Source organism: Amaranthus tricolor, chromosome 16, assembly GCF_026212465.1.
Source record: "Amaranthus tricolor cultivar Red isolate AtriRed21 chromosome 16, ASM2621246v1, whole genome shotgun sequence".
NCBI lineage: Eukaryota > Viridiplantae > Streptophyta > Magnoliopsida > Caryophyllales > Amaranthaceae > Amaranthus > Amaranthus tricolor.
In genome coordinates, this window is record NC_080062.1 from 5192230 (window position 1) to 5214476 (window position 22247).

Below are 22247 nucleotides of genomic sequence, written 5' to 3' on the forward strand. Positions count from 1 at the left end.
CACCATTTAGTTTAACCTATTTTCAAAAATAAGCAATTTTGCTTTTATTTTACATTTACACGTTTAATTTTCTATTTTTTATTACATTACTTTATTATCATAAAAAAAATCTTTTACATTATATCAATTGACTTAGAAATAAATGAACACAATTAGCTTGTTCTGTATCAATTGAAACAAATTGTGCAAGTTCAAAACGATAATTTTGAATTTATAGGTTTTTTAATTAAGATGAGGGAAGCATAATCCAAAATCTTTTTTGAAAAATGATATTTAAATTTCAACCAAAACAAAATTTGATTCTCATCATTTTGAATATGTTAACATAAAGAATTTCAAAAAACACAAATGCTTGTGAGTAACAATCTCTTTGAGAGACCATCTTCAATTGAACCGACTCATTATATATTTTTTTAAAATATTATAAGTAGGTATTAAGAATAATGTAAGTAGAAATTTAAGATTTTGAAAGTAGGCATTAAAGATATGGTAAATAAGCATTAAAAATAATATAAGTAGACATTAAGAATATGGCAAGTAGACATTAATCTTTAATGGGCTAGGCTTGAGATACGTCTCTCAAAAAGACGGTCTCTCAAGAGACTAGCTGATCAAAGAACGAGTATTCCTATTCTTTGAGTTTGCTACTGAAAGTGATTATAAAGAAAATGTCACTTTCAGTAGCAAACTCAAAGAAACAGACGGAATATATGTTAAAAATTAACAAAGTCTTGCTCTTGAATTACTTCAACAATGCAATAGTTATTAAAATACAAAGGCTAGCAAAAACTAACACTTGCTATACACAACATACATATAGAGAATATATCAGCCAAACCCAACACAAGACTGGCAATGCTGTAAAACTGAAAGATTGATCCAAATTTCCAATGGTAAGCAACCATTTTGTGTATTTCTGGAAATGCATAACTGATGGTCAGCCCGAAGGAGTGTCGATAGTCAAGAAACCGAAACAAATCAGGATCTACAAGGAGAAGTATATGAGATTCGAACTATTTCCTTCGATATTGATTAGAAGTTCCGACACGTATACAAGGAGTATATGAGGAAGACGGTGCATATTAACACGAGGTTTTACCTGTTAATATGGACACGAGGGAATCACTTCTGCTTAGCTGCGACATTTCTCTGAACAGTTGAAACTCCATCAACGAATTTGGTGCGAAATAGGACATTTGCGTTGTTGAACATTCCTTCTTTGAGGGACACCACAATGAACTAGCAAAACCCAAAAAGAAGAGACGATCAGAAACAATGAACTATATACTCCGGATAGGGGTTTCAAATGATTTTGCAGTAAATTTGTATTTGACAACTCCATCTACTTTAAGAATCAGTTGAATCTCAACTCTGTCGAAGGATAGTGTACCGAAGAAGTACTTTCCACAAGCTGCTACAACTCAAAAGAAAATGATCCAGAACTTACTACCATGAAACTATACTACAGCTTATAAGAGGCTACTAGACCACTTCAAGACAGTTTGTCGGAATGTAATTAAATTCAGCAAACACTAACTGCTTGTTTGGTTAACGTTACTAATTACTGGTAATGAGAATGATTTGTAGTGTAAAATTTCATGATATGTATCATGTTATTCCCATGGTAATGAAAGATTAATCATAAAAAAGTTTTTTTGTTCATAATTTTCGATTACCACCTAATACTGCATATTCAAATGGTAACGCATTGGAATGATTTTTGTAAAGAAAATGAGATTGTTGAAGGAGAATAAGCATGGCAATTAAATTTGTCAAGAGGTATTCCTAGCAAAATTACGCTCATTTAATACTGATTACCAAACGGACCGTAAAAAAAGGCTAATAAGCAAGCAGTTGAGCGTCCAAATAAGAAGATTGTCAATTTTCACTAGTGATACTTTGGTTAAAAATCATGGTTGTTCACAAGAATAGTTAAGATAGTGTCCCCCTACTGTTTTCCCTACAAGTTATGTGAAAAAGCCTTTTAAACGCTAAATTCCTTCATCCTCTTTTGTGCAACTAAGACTCTTCGTTTCACCTCAAGTACCTATGTCAATATCCGACACTCCGACAAGGTAACACTATTCAACACACCATTTTGAACCAAAAACTCAAAAGTAAGGTTTGAGAAAGCACGAAACTAAGTTCCTTCGGCAAAACTTAAAAAAATTATCAAGAGTAGGCACCAACAAAATACAAATAGCGTGACTTATCCTCCTCGTGTACTACAAATTTCAACCTAGGTATGCAAAGAATAAGCACGTAGCTGACAAGAGAATGTTAAACCTGAGAGTGAGGGAAGTGTGCTTTGATCATCCTTCCAATATTTTGCGTGTGGCTCAGATCAAGAGCTGCATCAACCTTGAAAATTCCATAGAAATCATAAACAACATCAAAATTTGAGGCAATAATAAAAATTCTGAAGCAACCAAATCACCAACCATATGCAATCAACAAGAGGCTTACAAACCAAAACATGAACCAACTGACGACAGTCAACACCACTAAATCGGCCAAGAACAACAATGTCAAAGCCTTATTACCAACTAAATTGGCAATTTTCAAAACTTTTAATAGACCTCAGCTGAAGCTGGAAATATTGAGTGCAACATCATTTCCTTGCCTTCCCAATAAACTACTCTCTCTAGTCTCTGTCCTACAAAATTTGCCCCACTTCCTTTTTTAGTTCATCCCACCAAATTTCCCAATTTCTATGTTTAGGTATGACCAACATTCTTTCTTTAATTCTCATCTACACATTTCTGCCACAAACCTTTTTTTGGGTTTTCCCGCCAAATGCCTATGGAGTAAATTTGGTGGGAGAGATGGATTACTTTTGATTATCTTTTAAAAGGATTCACAAACAAGGCACAGTTCTGCTATCTACTGCGAAAAAATGTTTCTCTTCTTAATAATTGAAATATGATAACATAGTTGCAAATATGTTCTTAACATATTGAAAATGATACAATGAATTGAAATATGTTCTTAGTCCAATTTTTCGAAATTATGGCTCTGATATTGGTGAACAAAGATGACATTGAATCATATAATTTGGGTTAATTCTTTTCACATTAAAGAGATAAGTTTCAGAAAAAATATGTCCAGCTAAGTTCACTGCTAACTTACAAAAGTTCAGATAAGGGTTCTTCAAGTTCAAACATAATTAAAATAAGTTTTGATAAGTTGCAATGAATTTTAAAAAATTCATTCAAGAGAAACTCAGTTTTGGGGCATTCCATCTTCAGCCGAAATAAAAGTTCGGATGAATGAATTTTCAAATGCAACGAAAGAACCCATGGACTAACTGACCTCGTCAAGTATGTAGAGTGGAGCAGGTTTAAACAGAAGCAAAGCCAATATCAACGAAAGTGCAAGCAGAGAACGTTGGCCTCCACTTAGTTCAGACAAGGACTGTTTCCAAACTCCTCCAAAGGCAACACGAACCTCAAGTCCATCTAAGAAGGTGCCACCTTCAGGAGGCTCCAACTTAGCTGTAGTTCCTGGCAATAATGTGGAAAAGATGGACCCAAAGTCGCTGACAACGCGATGAAAGTGTATTAGCACATTGATTATTTCAAAAGATTGCTATCAATTCGCAAGAAAGCTAGAAGAACTAGATGAAATTATGTGGCATGAAAAGATACTTACTTGTTCACTTTCACCCAAGTGACTTTCAAGGTCTCCTTCTTCTTCTCATCAAGCTCTTCAATGACCTTCTTGATTTTGGCCTTGTCATTCTGAAAAAGGAAAATAAAATGATTAACATAGTTCCATACTTTTCAACAAGCATTTTTTCAGTTAATGACAATGAATCTAACCTCAATAATGTTCTTCTTGGATATCAAATTGTTATACTCATCCTCTGCTTTCTCAAACATGGCCATAACCTTTTTGTTTACCCTTTTTTCTAGACTGAGGAAGGAACAAAAGTCAAAAAAACATAAGACTTGACAAAGACAGAAATACAAAAACTGAAAAAAGTAATACTATCCTGTCTTTTGATTTGTTACACTTCCATTTTGCATGCAGTCCAATGCACTATTTTGAGTTAAAACATGATTACGCATAATTAAAGATTGTAAGAAGATGACATTTGAAACATACATGATGAGACAAACATAACATCCCACACTATTGGATTTAAGGGGTTTTTTGGAAGGTGGGTCGCAGGGGGAGGGGTTTCCGAAAGATGGTTGACTAGGGAAGGGAGTTCTAGGGGAGGGGTGTTGTAAAGGGTGGTGACAGGATTTTATTTCTTTTTTTTCATTAATTGAAATAAGTAAAAGTCAAAGTTCATTTAGGCTAGTCAACAGTCATTAGCATGTCATTTTAACGTAATCCAATGACCTGGCCTAAACGGTGTAGATTTTGATACTTTAGCGGTGGTACTTAACAAAAAAAAAGAGGTTGTAATTTACAAAAGCCCCTAGCTTGAATGTTATAGTTTGCAAATTATTCTAAGGAATAACATATAAGAACAAGTTTAGTTGATGAATAATGATTACTTTGCAAGTATAACACAAAAAAATGCAAAATATTATGTATGAGATAGTATACATTGATTGACTATTGTAGTGCCTAAAAGGCAAAATATTTGAAGATATAAAATCATCCATACCTAGATTGTTCTCCCTGTAATCTCTCCAGTTCTTCCCTGGCTCTAAGAGGATCACAAGATGCGAAATCATAGTCACTTCCACTTCTTCCAAAAAGTTGTTTCTCAGATGCAATCCAAGAATGCTTCTCAACTAATTTGTCAACCTTCAAAGAACATTCTTTCTGTTCCTCCTCCATCCTTCTCACCTATATCACAAATTATCACAAGGTGCTTAGTTCTATTAGCATAAAACAAGTACTATTGTGAAAGAATAATTAGATCCTAATAAGGAATGCCATGAGAAATAATATAGAAAGTAAACTGAAATAACATGAGAAGTAATATAGAAGGTAAACTGAAAAAACATGAGAAGTTATAGAAATACTGAAGGTAAACTGAAATCCAAACTTAAAACATCTTCATTACTGCAAAAATAGGGAGAAAAAAAAACAGTACCTCGTTTTCCATCTTCTTCCTCTCAAGACTTGCTTCGCTTATTTTGCTTTGGAGCTTTTGCTGCTCCTTTAAAATGCAACTTATTTGTGAGTCACATTCTTTTAACTTTGAACGAGCAGCATTGAGATCTGATAGAACCTGATCATGGTGTTCCTTTATGGAAGCCACCTGCAGAAGATAAGTTGAGAATTTGAATAAGAAACTGCCAAAACTATGCACTATGTATAGTGAATGAAAGATAACTCTGTAACCTTGACTTTCTGCTCATTGATTTCATCAACCAGACTTTGTATTTGAGTCTGCAGAGAATCAAGTTGGCTCTCCAAGGAAGCACGTTCTTCAGCTACAGCATCCATTTCCATTATAAGCTTTTCTCTTTGATTTTCATGCCCCTTCAAAATGTAAGACCATATAAGATAAAATGACGTAGAAAAACAATAGAACACACCCCCAATCAAACGTGCCCGCACACACCCAAACCTCTCTTTTATTGATAAGAGCCACAAGGCCCACAACCATACAAATTAATGTTTCACACATTAGAAAATGGGAGGAAAATACAGAGGTGCAAGAGGGGAAAATGTAAAGGACGAATGGGACAGGCATATCTTTAAATATAACATGATCACAGAAAGAACATCAATTGACATCATTCATTTTGTTGCACAGTTTAACAATGACCAATCATTTTGGGCAAACATTTCAATTTGCACACCTTAAGATCTTTAGACGCTAATTGCATTTGACTCTTCAGTGCCTTAATCTTCTTCTCCAAATCTTTAAGCCTGGCACCCCTATTTTTATCATAATCCTTAATTGATTTCTCAAGAGTAGAAACCCTCTCAACCCCATTTTGATAAGCTACTTGCTTTTCCTTCAAGGAAGTTCTTGCATCTGACAGATCCTGCTTAATTTTCTTCACCATCTCACCAAGCTACAATGCATCCAGATAAGATCAAAAATAAGATACGAAACTCAAGCAACAACTTTCTCATCTATACACAGCTAAAAGTTGGAAGAAAAAAACACGGAACTCTATAACCAAACTGATAGTCATAAGCAATACTACCTTGTGATGCTCGTTTTGTTCAGCGCGACCCTTGAATAATTCAAGTTCATATTCTTTCAGTTTTAACTGATTGTTAAGTTCAGTAAACTTCTTTTGAAGCGGAAGAAGCTGAGAAATCTGTAAAATTAAGAAACACATCACAAACTCATCTAAAAAACTGAAGCTATCATTGGAGTTTTGTACAAGAGTAAGAAAAAAGCTTTCAGAAAAAAATACAATCACTACATTCCCTTCCTAACTCATTTAACAGCCCGTCGGACGATAAAATGTAATACTGCATGATGTAAATCAACCACATGAAATGCAACTGAATCAAACTAAGAATGCAGTTATCTCAACAGCATAACTTTAAAAGTATAAGACTCCGTAATTACATGCTTTCCACAAAGAATCTGAAATCCATTTATAATACATAGAAAGGCATATGTTCACATTTTTTCCTTGACATCAAACAGTTCAGGTAATAAAATTTCTTGACATAGTTGACAGATTTTCCTAGTTCATGTGACTAAGACCAACAATAAACTGATCAAGAAGCCAAGAAAACTCTAATAATTGACTGGCCCAAACCAAGATAAAATGTTTTGTTGTTATATCTAGACAAGAACAATAAGTCACAAAGGTAACTCAACCAGGCTGCTATTCAACAAGAGGCCTGAATATTGCCTAAAAGGATAGAAAAAACCTTCAGAGTTCGTTTTCTTTAGTAAGAAAGAAGTATCCATTAATGTTCTCGTTGAACACATTTTAACTATATTAGTACCAAAACATATTCGGTGTCAGACTGCTAGGGACACAATTTCCTACTCCTACCTCGACCTCCAAGCATCCAGATACGTCAACTTTTGAACTATACGAAAGAATTTGTTGAATATAGTACAATGATGCACGACTATATCAGTGGAAACTAAAATTAAGCAATTCTTTTATGCATAGATGTTTTGATGGAGCCAAACAGCAAAGCAAATTCAAATGACTTGGACGGCTACACCATAATCAGATCAGCATCAGTTTGGTACTTGTATATTCAGATCCCTCGTGGCAATTTTAACCACATTTATCGTACCCATCTTTCATAGAAGATACTAACCTCTGTTTCTATTTCTGATAATCTCTTTTGGTGAGTAGAAAGGTCTATCTCAGCCTCTGCCAAAGTAGCGAGACATCCTAGCAATTCACCTCCACCTCTGCAATATTAAAAGCCAACTCAAGATCTGCTAGTAACCATTGGTACGTTAAGCGAATGGTGAGCCACAAGGAAATATTCCACAAGCACGCCATTAATGGACATTGACAATAAAAATACTTCAAGAATACTTATAAATACAAAGTTCAACACCATACCAGGATCCATCACATTGTTATCAACTTGAAATTCTAAAGCTTTTTATATTATAAAAATAAAAATCAGACAGACATACATGCCAAATGTTACTTTAACACACTTTCGCAACTTGATATACTCTCTATTTACTACCAATATCACAAAAGTGGATTCAAGTACAGGTAGAATTTTGGCAAAAGTTCCTTGATATGTTCAAATTTTTTTAGAATAATATGTTGGGAACAATTTTATACAAAATGCCATGTTTCTATTGCAAGAACACTGGAGTTGATCTATAGGTTTATGTACCTAACCCCAATCTTTTGGGATGAAGGCTATGGCATTGTTGTTGTTGTTGTTGCCATTGTTTGTTGCAAGACATACATTTATGAAATTTTGTAAGAAAAATGGAAAACTAGAGATCTTTGAACATAACAAACTTCATTATTAACTTACATCTAGCAGCTCATCCATGGAAAAGAAACCAAAAAACAATCAACAAGAGTTTTACTATTCTGAAACGACATACATCTATACAACATTGTATAAATGGAAAATTAGAGAGCTTTGAACAAAACAAATCTCATCATAAACTAACATCTAGCCGCTCATCCAAAAAAGAAAAAAAAAAGAGAAACTAAAGCTAGAAAACAATCAACAAGAGTTTTACGATTCTGAAAAGTTACAGGTACAACATAAAAGAATTAGGGATTAGCTATTACCTACGACTACCACCTGTAAGGAGACCACTTGGCTGAAAGATATCCCCTTCAAGAGTGACACATGGTTCCCTGATATCAATGTTACCTTCTTTATTAAAAGCAACCTGTGATGTATCAATTTAACAACAATTAATGCAATAAATCTATCATTACATGGATTCAACAATAAGAGAAGCAGTACAATGTTTGATTAAAAAAATTAGATTCCATACCAACTGCCATACTTAAAAGACACTAGCTAATGGCTATCCCAAAAAAAAAAACTTGCACGAGCCAAGTAAACACTTTGCTAGAAACCCTAAAATTTAATGGTTGTACATTTAATAATTTTCTGTACAGGGGCTTGGGGCTATAAAGGCCTCTCACAAAGATGCGTGTCCTGGATTAGGATCAATGCAAACATGAAGGGGTGAAGCCCATAATATACATTGAAACAGGTCCAAATCACAATTTTTACTCCATCTCAAACCCCAACTAACCTTTACAGCAGCTTCTCTGGTTTTGCACACAAAGGTGGATCCAAACACATACTCCATAGCACTCTGTACAGAAAATAACACATTTTAAAGCAGCTTCGAGAGGTTTCATGCCAAAAAGATCATAGTTGCAGATATTTATAATACTAACATACATGAGGCATATAGATAATATAGCAAGTCACTAGTCAGTAATGTAACAAAGGTGCATGAACAAAAAACCAACTAGATACAAAATGAAAAATATTAAAAAAAAAAAAAAAGGCATATTAACAAGTATGATATTGAATTTCAAAGATGATTCCCCAAGATCCTGATTAGGATATAATAAGCAACTAATGACCAAAAAAAAAAAAAGAATCATGGAATGAGAAGCAAAAATGGCATGTACCTTCAGCTCCTTATCATATTCCACAAGTGAAAGAGCCAATTTTGCATTCTCCTTTCCAACCTGTAATTATGGAAATGTGATATTCACAAAGGGAACAAGCTATCAAAAATTGATATGTTCTAGCAATAGTATAGTATGGAAACAAACCATATTAGCAGCAGCGCGCTGTTTATCATTAGGAATGACATGTGCTTGAATTTTGTTCAGTGGTATAATGGTTACCCTTCTTCGTAGATCTCCATTTTGTAGAAGTTGTTTACCAGTAGTTTCTGTGTCAACAACGACATTATACAATCTACCACCAGCCACAACCTGAAATGTAGAATTGCAATTGGACACACAAGAACATTAAACATATAGCAAAATTTAATCTTTTACGTATAACCAAAGAAGATGAAACCCTAAAAGTTGCAACCAGTACCTCCAATGCAGTCATTGTCGATCTATCTTTTATTTTAATGAGCTTTGCAACAACACCTTTTACCTTTGACCGCTCAAAATTCCTGGTTGGATCACGGTAGGTGAAGTCAACATTTGCCAATTGTGCCGAAAGACCTCTTATTTTATCTTTGAGTTTCTGCACTTCCTCCAATTCAACTGCACGCTCCTGATTTATTTATGTATGTAAAGAAGATGAGCATCAAAAATATTGAGCAATGAAAGTTTCTTAATACCCATTATATCAGCCTAAAGATCAATGGCAATGCATACTGACCTGCTGCAAAGCTTCCATGTGAGAATTTTGATCTTCATTAAATGTGAGGGACTCCAATGCCTTCCTAACAACTTCAACTTCTTTTTTCCTACTATTCAGTTCATTTTCTACAGCAGTAGCCTCATTACACTTTGACTTCAATTGAGTAGTTTTCTCTTTCAATTCTTTTTCGCCATGTGATATTTGTGTTTTTAGTTGCTTTACCTCTATTTCCACGTTTCCTACTGCCACTTTAGCATCTGCCAATTGATCCTCCAAGCATTTATCTTCATTTTGATTGCTCTTACCAGCCAGCACACCCTGTCCAAAACCATTTTGTCATTAAAGATAAAAGAAAGTTTAAAAAAGAAAGGATGTTGAAAACAAAAAATCGGATAATTTGAACATCTCTAAATTGATCAAATCCCACATTTTACCTGATATTCTTTCTCAGACTCATCTAGATCTTTAGAAAGTTCCTGAGCTCTTTGTTTAAGATCAGCTGCACCTTCTTCGGCCTTTTTGACAGCCATAGCCCTATCTTCCACAGAATGTTTCAATTCTTCGATGTTTTTGGTAACCTTGCAAGATTAAGCAAACATGAGATACATCTTCGTCAAGGCACACAATAACATAGACATCATTTCATAAATATATGAACGTACCTTATCAGCATTCTTTTTTTCACTTTTGAGAGTATCTTCTTTATTTTTCAGCACAGATGTCTCCCTCACTAGATCATTAGCTAAAGAATCTACTTTCTGCTGCAAAGTCTTTATTTCACCACCCATACTTGCTTCCTTCTCAGCAGTCAATTCAGATACTTTGGCATCCATCTCTTGAAGCTCAGACTTCATGCTAGATGCATCAGTGTCGACTTCAGCAATCTTTGCCTTTATTTGTTCCACCTCGTAGACTGCACCATCTTTTATCCTCTCTGCTTGCATATACTCATAAGCAATGCAAAACCTTTTAAGCCTATCTAACTCTGCATTCCCATTAGCCCATTGCATGTATTGCATTTTTTCTTTCCTCAACTTTTCCAAAGCAGGTAAGATTTCTAGTCCAAGAAGCTTGTCAATCTCATCAACTTTGCTTTGCTTTTTTTCAAGTGTTTTCAAAGCAGAATCTTTCTTATTCTCGTACATCCTAGTTCCAGCCGCCTCTTCTAGCATAGACAATATTTCTGGAGGTTTCATGTTCAAAACTTTTGTAATACGCCCTTGCATTATGAGAAAATGAGGATTATTCACATTGAGCTGGACAGAGTGGAAGAGGTTTTGTACTCTGCTAGGTTGAGCAAGGTGCCCATTAATCAAATACTTGTTCCTTCCACCAACAACAATCTGTAAAAGATAACCAAGCAAACTCAATAACCCTTGCGGCTTGCACACCTTGAAAAATAGGATGAAAAATAGAGCACTACAAACCTAAGAGAGCATTAGGACTTCTACAAGCATATTGTACAAATATTCATCAAAAATCAAAAAGAATTACTAATTAAAGAGCCAGAAAAACACTAATCTATCTATTTCATTACATTATTCTAAATTTTAAAAAAATTGTACGAAAGTCTATCATTCAGTTTCCCATCTCTAGTTACTATCTCTTTCCACACACAGATAATGAATTTGCTAACATATCCTAAACACTCACTTAAAAACTAACACAATAATGCAAAAACATATATGTTCACTTTGAAACTCATAGACTAATGTAAAAGCCTAATATAGACTTGGGTGAGAGATAACATGAAAACCCTAAGCTTAGCTTAACCAAAAAGATGAATAAAACAAACATAAAATTGCAACAATAACTAACTTCTAGCTAGATGAAAACATGAAAATTTTATACACATAATGCATTCATGTGAAATAAACTTAGCATATTAGTCTAGTACATCCAAAAACACAACTTAAAATTGAAACTAATCCAGACTACGGAACAATTGTTAATGACAATGAGCTCCACCAAGGCAGCATCAATCTTGTAACTATGATGCGAAAATAACCAACGAGTGTTCAGAAAAAAGCAAATGGACATATTAGCAAATTTGAAGATCTAATGTGTTTCATCTAATAATTTTATATGAAATGAGCAAGTCTTCATCTCTCACAAGTTACAACTACAATTGAGTTGCCTCAATACTAACTTTCGATGAAAAGGCATAAGAATCAAAACCCAAAACTGTAGGGAATATCCCATTAAAATTGAATATAATGGTTTTATATTGAAAAAATAGTAAGAACTGGGATATTAACTACTAAACTAGTATATATCTCTAGTGTACTAGTGTAGTGCTACACGAAAGCACCAAAGTACACCTTAGCAATTGTTAGTAAAGAAATGTCGAAAAGGATACCAAGGTTTAGTGTTGCACAAGTGCATCTAGAGTGGCATAACTTAGAGACCTATGTGCAAGCCTTTGAATGTATCAATGGGTTCTTGATAGGTGAATGGAGGCCAAGTATTGTAAGGGTTCTTGAAAGATGCATTGAAAGCCTTAATTGGTGCACAGCCTACTAGTGACAAGTAAACAACAGGAAGATTTTAGGCAAGGCCAAGGGGCTTGATGCATTATGAATTATTTTGGTGCATTATGCCCATTAGCTCTTAGATGATATGTGGAGCTTTTGCTACTACGTTGTGACTTGAGGAGGTAATTAGCTTATAACTATAACAGCCAACTTCTCTTATTGCTAATTGAACAATAACCTTGCTTTTGGTATTCAATGAAATAAAACACAACATTTCATAAAGGTATAATTTATGTCCTCTTTGTCCTTGTCTGTATGTCTCTTGTTTTCTTAATAAACTACAGGTGGCTGTTTGAATCTCATTATCCTTAAACCTTGGGTTTGAATTTGATCACAATCCCCATTATAAATTAATTCAAATTTTAATAAATAAATAAACCCTACATGCCTATTTATAATCAATTATAACACTATCATCCAATGCTTTAATTTCAACCCAACTATACAAATTTCAGATAAAATTAGCTAAATCTATAGCAGGAACGCAAATCAACAAACAACAATAAAATATAGCTCACCAACCTGACGAGTGACAGTAATCTCAGGACAATCCTCATACCCTAAAGGACTTCGACTACGATCCGAATTATCAAAAATAATTGAAACAGTCGCCTTTGTAATCCCTGCCTGGCCTTGCTTGTATACCAACTCCTGAAGATTAGAAGCTCGAACTTGCTGTAAGTTCGTAATACCAAGAACAAAACAAATAGAGTCTAAAATGTTGGATTTTCCAGAACCATTTAACCCTGTAATTGCGTTAAAAAAGGGGTCAAATCCAGAAACTACGGTTCTCGTAGCGTATGATTTGAACCCTTCTAAACAGATCTCTTTGATGTGCATGGTTAATTTGGAGTTCGGAAATGGAAACCCTAGAAATTGGGGATAATTTAATTGGGTTTCAAGTAGAATTTGTTGGAAAAATTTGAGTTTAAATATGTCGGAAGTTGGGAATTTAAAATCTAAAGAACGTTAAACTGATAAATGAGGAAATGAGGAGAGAGATAGAGTGGGATGAGTCCATTTAGGGGATGAAGAAAAGGACACTATAATAGGCGGGAATATTTTGACAAATAATTGAGTTTCAAATTTTGGATATGTCATGTACTCATGTTAAGGACCTCTCTAAAATTCATTAAAAAAAAAGATAAAATATATAATATTAAAAAAATAAAATAAGAAAAAGATCTAATAAAATTTCAAAAATTCTTCTATAAAATAGAATACATAGGATGATTTACTACTTTTTTTTATTAGTAACTATATAGCCTCAAAATTTATACATCAACGATTTGGTTGGCGTACATTAGAATTTCGATTAACACGAGAAATTTATAAAAGTATTTTCTAAAAAATTATTTAATTTGTCAAATTCTTACTAATTAGATTTTTGTTGTTAACAACATATAATCAATTTTGATCATTTTATGGGAATTTACAATTTCATGGAATAAATTGCAATCAATGAACCTCAAAGTTTTATATGAGACTATCTCATTATAAGACGTGCTTATACAATCAATGATTTTAATCAAATAACTTAAAAATTTCATGTGTTTTTTTCACTTGCATTCAAACCAACTTTTACATTGTTCATCATTTTATAACATTTTGCATATTGCGCAATTATACGAGAAAAAAATAGTCATGAGGAATCTTATTTTATTCGTCTCGTCGAACATTTTCATAATATCAAGGTTTTTAAATTTTTGATGAGTATACTTCTAAATATAAACAATCCAACAAACGTGTTTGACTGTGTATAAAGGTGTTTGAGTGTAAGTAAAAAATAGAAGAGGTATATAGTATAGATAGAATATATTAGTATAACCTAGTGTGGCAGTGCCGATTCTGAGCACAAGTAGGACAATCGACCGCCTATAACCCCTAGAAATAAGAGATCTCAAATATTAAATAATGCTATTTCAATATAGAATTAAGTATTTTACATTCCAATGATTTCAGTTTATTTTGTTAAACAAACAAAAAATCAAATTATCTATGAAAATTCATATGGATAATATGTCCAAACAAACGACAACTAGATATTTAGTATATTGTTAGTTTTTTTTTTCTTTTATGAAAATTAAGTATTGACTTTTTTATTACTTCTGGTCTCTCTAGTTATGCTTGTTTGGTGGCTAATATCAAATGGTGAAATGATAATGAAAATTTAATATAAATCTAATTTTGCACTTGTTCTATGTCAATTATATCATTTTCTTTATAAAATCTATTTCAATACATTATTATTCGAAAACGTTGTATCAGATGATAATGAAAATTTGGTAACAACTTTTTATAAACAAAGTTTCATTACCATGAGAATGACATGATATATTTCATAAAAAATTACACCATAAATCATTTTTATTACGACCATTTAGTACCAACAGCCAAATAAATCTTTACGACATCAAGTGAAGCCAACACACAAAAACACATACTAGCTACCAAAAACGTCAATGGTTACAAACCTTAATCCCCATCCCAATAAATATGTTTCATTTTTATTTTTTGACATGAATATTACTTTAACTCACTATACTTAACTTTTTAATGTCGATGATAGTTAACAATAGAACAAACTATATAGTACATACTATATATATAGTAATAAGTAGTAAACTACAATTAGGTTGCTAAGCTAACACATTTTTATGATGAAGACCTAATAAGAAAAATAAGGGCTGCAAAATACTCTTCACTACAAGGAATAGTAAGGCCACCCATGGGATGCACATACCCAAATTCTTCCTCCACAAGACCAAGCAATTGTTGAAATAAGGGGTGATTTAGGTAAGAAATTGGAATAACTTGTCTGTTTTTGAAATTTTTTCCTATATAAACTACGAAATGACCTTTTAATACATCGTTTGAGCTAGATAATCGTCGCAATTTTTTGTTGCGTAGAAGCCTACTTGTAAGACTCTTTGTTTGTTGCATACCCATATTTTTTGGGATTTTGATGAAAATATAGTAGTGATTTGTTGTGCTTAATGTGTATGAAATGATTTAAGGACTTTATATAGGAGAAGATTTATACTGTTTTGTTGGGAATATTTCAGTTTGTTAGTTGGACAATCTTCAGTGAATGCCTAATTAATGGGTGCAAATAAGATTTGAGTAGACAAAATATGACCTATAGCTCTGTATATGACGTTTTGTAATATTTTTTATTTTTCGTCCTTTTAAATTAGTAGCAAAAAAATAATGTTTTTTAGAAAAATGTAAATAATATATAATAAATAAAAAAAAGAATAAATTGTGTTGATGGAATTAAAAGTGTTAATACATGTATAAATGATATAAAAAAAAGTGACGGGTCGTTGTTTAAAAATCACAATAATACAAAATGATGTAAAACAGACCAAAATAGCAAATGACACTAAATGAGTGGGACAGATGCAGTACATTTTTTGGCTACATTTTTCATTTTGGTTTGTCATAGGAAATTTGCTAGAAGTTTATTTTTTTGAATGTAGTAGATGCTCTTCCTATAATTCTCATCCGCACATTTAATTATTGTTTCATTTCATCTACATTTCTCTCATTCCTCCATAACTTATGTTTTTTTTTTGCGTTTTTACTCGCTTTTACTCATTTTCTTAATTTTTACGCACTTTTATCTTTAAGTTATCACAACAAGATATGCTCTTTTGAATTTTCTTGAAATTAATAGCAAAAAATAATAAGCTAGTATTTTAGTAATTAATTTTAATCTCTAAATTGAAATCAATCAATAACTACGGCATTTGTTACTTTCAAATAACTGAAAATATTTTTTTTGTAAATAAATTTATTGTAGCTTATAAAACAAAGCATAAATTATAAAAGTCGTAGCATTTTAATATTTTTAACAGATAAGCTACTATTAGAACCTTGGTGATGAAAAATCATTACAAAAATTGATAGCATTATATAAATTTAATTTGTACATTAATTGTCAAAACGTTTTTCAATAAGAATTAGCAACATAGATAAAAGTAAATTCATTTACAATAATAATTAAAGGAAACCTAATAATAATATTATAATAAAAACACGAAATATAATAATGACTATGACATTATCATATTATTTGGGTAAAAAGTTTTATAAGAGACTAACAAATAGACAATTTTGATAGAAATGATGTCACTTAGAGCTGTTCAAAATAATTATCTAAAATCAACAAGAATACAAAATTTAATTGTAAATCAACTTGAAATATCTGAACTAAAATTAAGTTGATAACCCAAACAAAGACCTTTAGTGTCAGCAATTGTTAGACATTGAAGTAAGATGTAAATAACAAACCCTAATCTAACCACACAAGTGAGGATCATGAATAGCTAAGGTGGGGATTATTCTATTAATTGATGGCGTTGTCCGATTCTTTACCAGAGGATTTATGATCAATGATGGATGCCATTTTGTCATTAGTTATTGGACATGTAATATTTTCTCCCTAATAGGAGGTTAGAATTTATTTTTTTTTATTATAAAAAGGGTACGCGAAAGAATCGACTAGATAAGAATCAATTATAAAATCTTATTCATAAAAAGTAATATTACTCTAACTGTTACAATCTAATTCTTAATAGGAAGTTGGATTTCAAATTTCATTACACGGTAAATATATACTCCCTCCAAATTATTTTAATTGTCCCATTTGCTTAGGCACTGTTATTAAGGGTGGTGTGGGGTCCATTAAAACGTTGGTAATTGGGTAAGTAGTGAAGGGTAAATAGTAAAGGGTTATTTAATAATTAGTTTGGGTAAGTAGGGTATATGAGGGTATATTCGTAATTACGTGTGTGAACTAAGGGTATTTAGGTAAAAAGAAGATTGACAAAAATAAAAATGTGACAATTAATATGATTTTGCCAAATAAAAAAAATGTGACAATTAAAATGATTTGTGGAGTATAACTAAATAAGAATTGAATAAGACAAATAAAAATTAATGTTGATGTTAACTCGCTTATCGACAAAATTACTTACAATAAAATAGTTAAATATTTGAGTACATGAGTTTTGAATTTTTAATATAAATCACCTGTATAGACGAACCTAGGGTAGAGGGAGGTGGGGCCTTGCCCCTACTATTTGTAATAAAAAATCATTTTTTTTCATTGTAATTTTTAAAAATTTAGAAAATTAATATTGGTAGGTCACGTTGGTAATACTCCCCTATTCACCATAACTGTCTTATTTGTTTTTTGCACTTTATCTAATATACTTATTTAATACTTAATATTTCTAATTGTATATAATTAAAAATTATAAAAAGTTGATATGAATAATTCTTGCATTGAGACGAATCAAATAAGATTCCACTTGATTATATTTTAACTTATAGATTAATAATAAATAATAAAATTAAGAGTAAGATATAAATTAATATTTAAAAAGTAAATGGGACAATTTGTGGTGAATAGGAGGAAATATAATGGGACCCATTATTAGCTCTCGTCGTCTCATTTATAAGCCGGCTCAAGAATTATAAGTTGATATATAGTAGTAGTTGTAGTTCAGGTAAAAAAATAGTCCTTAAGTTTGCCCTTGTGCCAACTTTTAAGGAAATGTGTAAGTTTAACTATTTTTGGCCAAAAGCACAATAATCAGATTCAGGACGTGGCTATGATTTTTGCAACATAGAAACATGGTCCATAACGTACTAGGGACTCTTTAATAATGTGGTTTTGCCGCAAATTTCGGATCTTGTTATATCTTCGTCTCTTTAAATTTGTTTTATAACTTTTTAAACTCAATTAATTTCGTTGCTTCATGCATCAAAGATGCCTTGGAAAAAAGGCATGTTAATAGTTTTATAATTGTTCTTCACGCTAGCTTTATTGCAAAAATAAGGCTGCATCGGCTGCGTTATAATAGTTTTTAAAAAACAAAATTATTTTTCGATGTTGTAAAGGTGATAAAAATTGTATTTTGGGTTGTTTTGAGGTATATCTCGTGATCTGACCGATGTTTAACGTTATAATAATCGCATCAGTATGATGTACTTCATTCATGATATTAACTTATTTTGAATCTTAGAATAGTAATTAACTAAAAATACTTCTATAATTTGATTTTTATAGTATGACAAATATGATTACTTGGGACTCAAACATAGCTAATATGAAAATTTTCCTACACCAATCCTTTGTATGATAATTTGGGATTCAACCATAGTCCATGGCTAATATGATAATTTTCTCATATCAATCCCTATATGATAATTCGGGATTCAAACTAGCCTTTATAAGACTAAATATCAAACTTAAATTATAAGCAAAATTTTAATTTGATGGTTAAAATTTAAAATTAAATTCATATTACGTTAATAATATAATATAAACCTTTGTGGTAGTTTTCACACTAAATATTTCCCGACTGTTTTTCAAAATTCTCATTACAAACTCTCAAATAAATTATTTATTTCACTAATTTTGCTATATTTTCTATATTGGAATGTTTAAATGAGTTTATTGTAATTTTTAGTGAAAATGTATAACCCCACTAATCTCATTAAATATTCTCAACATATTTCTTCCCTCTTTAAATATTATTCACAAAATTTAAATTTTTATATTATTCTCCTTATTTAATCAAATTTAGTTTTTGTACTATATTGAAACGCAACAATTTTAGTGGGACCAAAAAGTTTTGTAATGACATTTGTATGAAAAAGTAAATAAATTGTGAAAATATGATCATAATTCATAAATGAAAGAAGTCAATAATAACATGGTTAACACCTTAGAATTATGAACTAATTGTATTTTTTATAAATAAATCATATTTATATAAATAAGCATTTAGCAACAATTTTTTTTTTTGATATTAGTACAAGCATCAATTGAACACCTTCATATAAAAGTTAAAATGCATTTTTATTAGTACTTTCATTTCTTCTACGGTTCTTCCTCTTCCTTTAAAACCTGAAACAAAATAATTTTAAATATTTAAATATATTATTATTACGAGATATAAACTGAGAAAATAAAAAAGTTAAAATTTAAGTGAAAATCGAACATTTCGTGAAGAAAGTGATATTTAATCCAACATAAACAAGAATATATAAATATGCTCACAACAATTATGAACATTTCAGTACAACAAGCTTACTTAGCTTGTATTTTTAGATATAAGAAAAAAGTATGGTAGCAAAATTCGGATTTCTCAGAGATCAATTATATTAGACGAACTTTTATAATTATCGTGAAATAGTACTCCATATTTAAAAATGAAAATAATCATATATAATTTTATATTAAATTTTTTTTATAATTAACTATGTCAAAAGTTGATTTCGTGAAATAAACCTTTATAATGCAATCTCAATCTTTGAATGCTTTATATTAAAATTTTATAATTAATTATATCAATTATATTAAATTGTACTCAATATATATAATTAATTATATTAATAAAATTTATAATTAATTAGAGCCAGCCGTTATAATAATAATAATAATAATAATAATAATAATAATAATAATAATAATAATAAAATCTCAATCTTTAAATGCTTTATAATGAAATCTTAGCCACTAATTTTTTTCAGCAATTAATTTTCTAAAACACATAAATAAAAATTATTAAAATATAGCATATAACTTTTAAAAAATATATATTTTATAACACAAATCAAACATATTTCTAAGTGATCATTAGTAAGATTGCCTCAATTAGTCAAATGTCTCATTCCCTTTTTTGTTAAATTCAAGTCAAAATATAAAAAAAATTCTATTTTCTTATTTGTTAATTTTGTTTAACTTATATTCTTATCGAAGCCAATTATTTACATAATTGTCATTAAACTATCACATTTCTTTACCTTCGCCCCTTACTCACCTCTTTCACATGGTCCCATGTAAACCTTTTTTCTTTTTAAAAACATTTTATTAAATTGAAGTATTAAAGTTTCATAAATTCACATTTTATTAAATTGTGATTTCTAACCTATACACCTTGTTATCTAAAATTTAATAAAAGATATCTTCTAAAACACATAAATATAATAATATTTTAAATAATCTTAAAAAAATCAAATAAATACCAATTCTATTGTCTAAATTTATACACCTGCTACAAAGACTAAAAAATCGTTTTTAAATTTAATTAACATATATAGTATGTGTCACTTTAAAAGCTAACTAGTATAGAATCATACATTATACTAAAATGCTTGAGAAATTCAATGTGTCTTAAGTAAAGAGATTTTGCCAAATGAAATTTAATTCTTAGCTAACGAAAAATGACATGACATTTAATCTTGAATAATATTTCTATCATAAAAGTATCTTTGACTAGCATTTTAATAGTGAAATTGAGTAAATTAAAGAATATAATATACTACATAATATATTGTTGACAATTTTCAAAATTACATAGTTAATTTATTTATACATTTAAATGCGGAATTGAGTGTTTCTACTGCATATATAATATCTCTGACTTTATTTTTTAAAATTATATGTTTATATATGTCGATATTAAAAAAATCGTACAATACATCATTTTTTACACTAATTACCTAATAATTTCATTCATGTAAAGCTTAAAAAATTAATATGTATACCTATTGCATGGGCTATGACCAATGAGGCGTAGGAGAAGGAATAGCTCTTGATGGGGTAGGCTTTGGGTCCGTATCATTATAGTCGTTGGTATGAACCACTTCGGGTAGAACCCTCGTAGGCTTATTATCATGACTCATACGCATAATAACCCTTGCTTGAGAATTATTAGGTACTAATACAAAAATTAACATCATTATGATGCTAATTATCATAATATTAACTTTCTTATTCAAACAAGCCATTAATGATTAATTTCAAAATAAAATGAGAAAATTATAGAGAAAAAAATGAGCAAAAATAATTAAGATAAAAATGAATTGAACACTTAGGAAGGAATAAATGGTGGGGATTATGGGAGTTGATATTAAAAAGATGGGGTTTTATAAGGTCAAATAAAATATTTAGTAGAATGATTTTGGAATAAAATATTTTGTAGAATGATTAAGAATAAAATATTTTATAGAATCATATATGATATTGTAAATAAGTATAATTACAAGAGATAGTTATAGCAAGGAATAAAATGATATACATGTATGAGCATATCTATGTACAAATACAATATTACTCTATTTTTTCGGATTAATAGTAAAGAAAAAATAAACTATTTTCTAAGAAAATGGTAGATATTTGCTAATAAATGAAGAGGGGGAGTAAATTGTGTGGATACAATTAAAAGAGAGTTGAAATATATAGATGGGATTAAAAAAAAGCATTAAGTTATTGTCCAAAATTAAAAATGATCAAAATGAGTATAACATACCAAAATATCAAATGATGCTAAATGAGGGGCAATGAGAAAATACTAACATAGAAACTCGTTCAATGCACAAAATTATTAGCAATATTATATATAAAAATATAATTTAATAGTATAATAAAGAAATAATGACCTAAAATGTTGAACATTGCTTAAATATATGAAACAGGTACTGTATCAAATTTTTTGTGAAGATTTGAAATTAAAAATCAATACAACCAGAAAAAGATAATGTTTAGCTTTTATTTTCCTAAATGATGTTGTGTTCATATATTTTTGTATTGTTTGTTTTTTGTTTTGTAGATTTTTCTTTTGCAGGGATTTCATATATGTCAGGCGATACTTGAGTTAAGGAGCTCTTTTGATTGAAATTTATATGTCAGGCGATACTTGAGTTAAGGAGCTCTTTTGATTGAAATTTATATGTCAGGCGATATTCGAATTAAGGAGCTCTTTTGATTGAAATTTATATGTCAAGCGATACTCGAGTTAAGGAGCTCTTTTGATTGAAATCTTATCGTGATAAGGGCATTGTTGTGGCTTCTTTCCCACCCTCCCCATTCCCTAGACTTTGCCTCTGAGACTTAATGGGAGAATGATAATGATGATTATATTTATAATTTACTAACCACAATGGAAACTACAACAATTT

General features: G+C 30.7%; 1 protein-coding gene across 2 annotated transcripts; it reads right to left on the bottom strand.

The window, feature by feature from the left end:
* Nucleotides 1–499: 499 nt before the first annotated feature.
* Nucleotides 500–13285, bottom strand: LOC130803094 (structural maintenance of chromosomes protein 2-1-like). Of its 2 annotated transcripts, none has more exons than XM_057667262.1 (21): nucleotides 12792–13285; nucleotides 10398–11078; nucleotides 10170–10313; nucleotides 9754–10053; nucleotides 9460–9645; nucleotides 9186–9350; nucleotides 9039–9098; nucleotides 8651–8713; nucleotides 8172–8275; nucleotides 7216–7312; nucleotides 6126–6242; nucleotides 5772–5990; nucleotides 5308–5448; nucleotides 5057–5224; nucleotides 4622–4806; nucleotides 3822–3915; nucleotides 3652–3740; nucleotides 3313–3538; nucleotides 2287–2361; nucleotides 1100–1239; nucleotides 500–916 (listed from the first exon to the last, which is right to left on the bottom strand). In XM_057667262.1, the coding sequence occupies exons 1-20, from the start codon at nucleotides 13107–13109 to the stop codon at nucleotides 1123–1125; spliced, it is 3549 nt and encodes a 1182-aa protein (XP_057523245.1). In that variant the 5' UTR covers nucleotides 13110–13285; the 3' UTR covers nucleotides 500–916; nucleotides 1100–1122. The 2 variants fall into 2 exon arrangements, with proteins under 2 accessions (XP_057523245.1, XP_057523244.1); XM_057667261.1 differs by having other exon boundaries at nucleotides 500–985.
* Between the last annotated feature and the right edge of the window lie 8962 nt (nucleotides 13286–22247).

What these genes read in the sequence shown, in the direction of transcription:
- LOC130803094 (XM_057667262.1), bottom strand. Translation starts at nt 13,109, where the DNA reads ATGCACATCAAAGAGATCTGTTTAGAAGGGTTCAAATCATACGCTACG. An exon ending in AAAAAAAGAATGCTGATAAG is followed by an intron (nt 10,314 to 10,397) that starts GTACGTTCATAT and finishes TAATCTTGCAAG; the next exon opens with GTTACCAAAAACATCGAAGA. An exon ending in TATCAGAAATAGAAACAGAG is followed by an intron (nt 6,243 to 7,215) that starts GTTAGTATCTTC and finishes TTAATTTTACAG; the next exon opens with ATTTCTCAGCTTCTTCCGCT.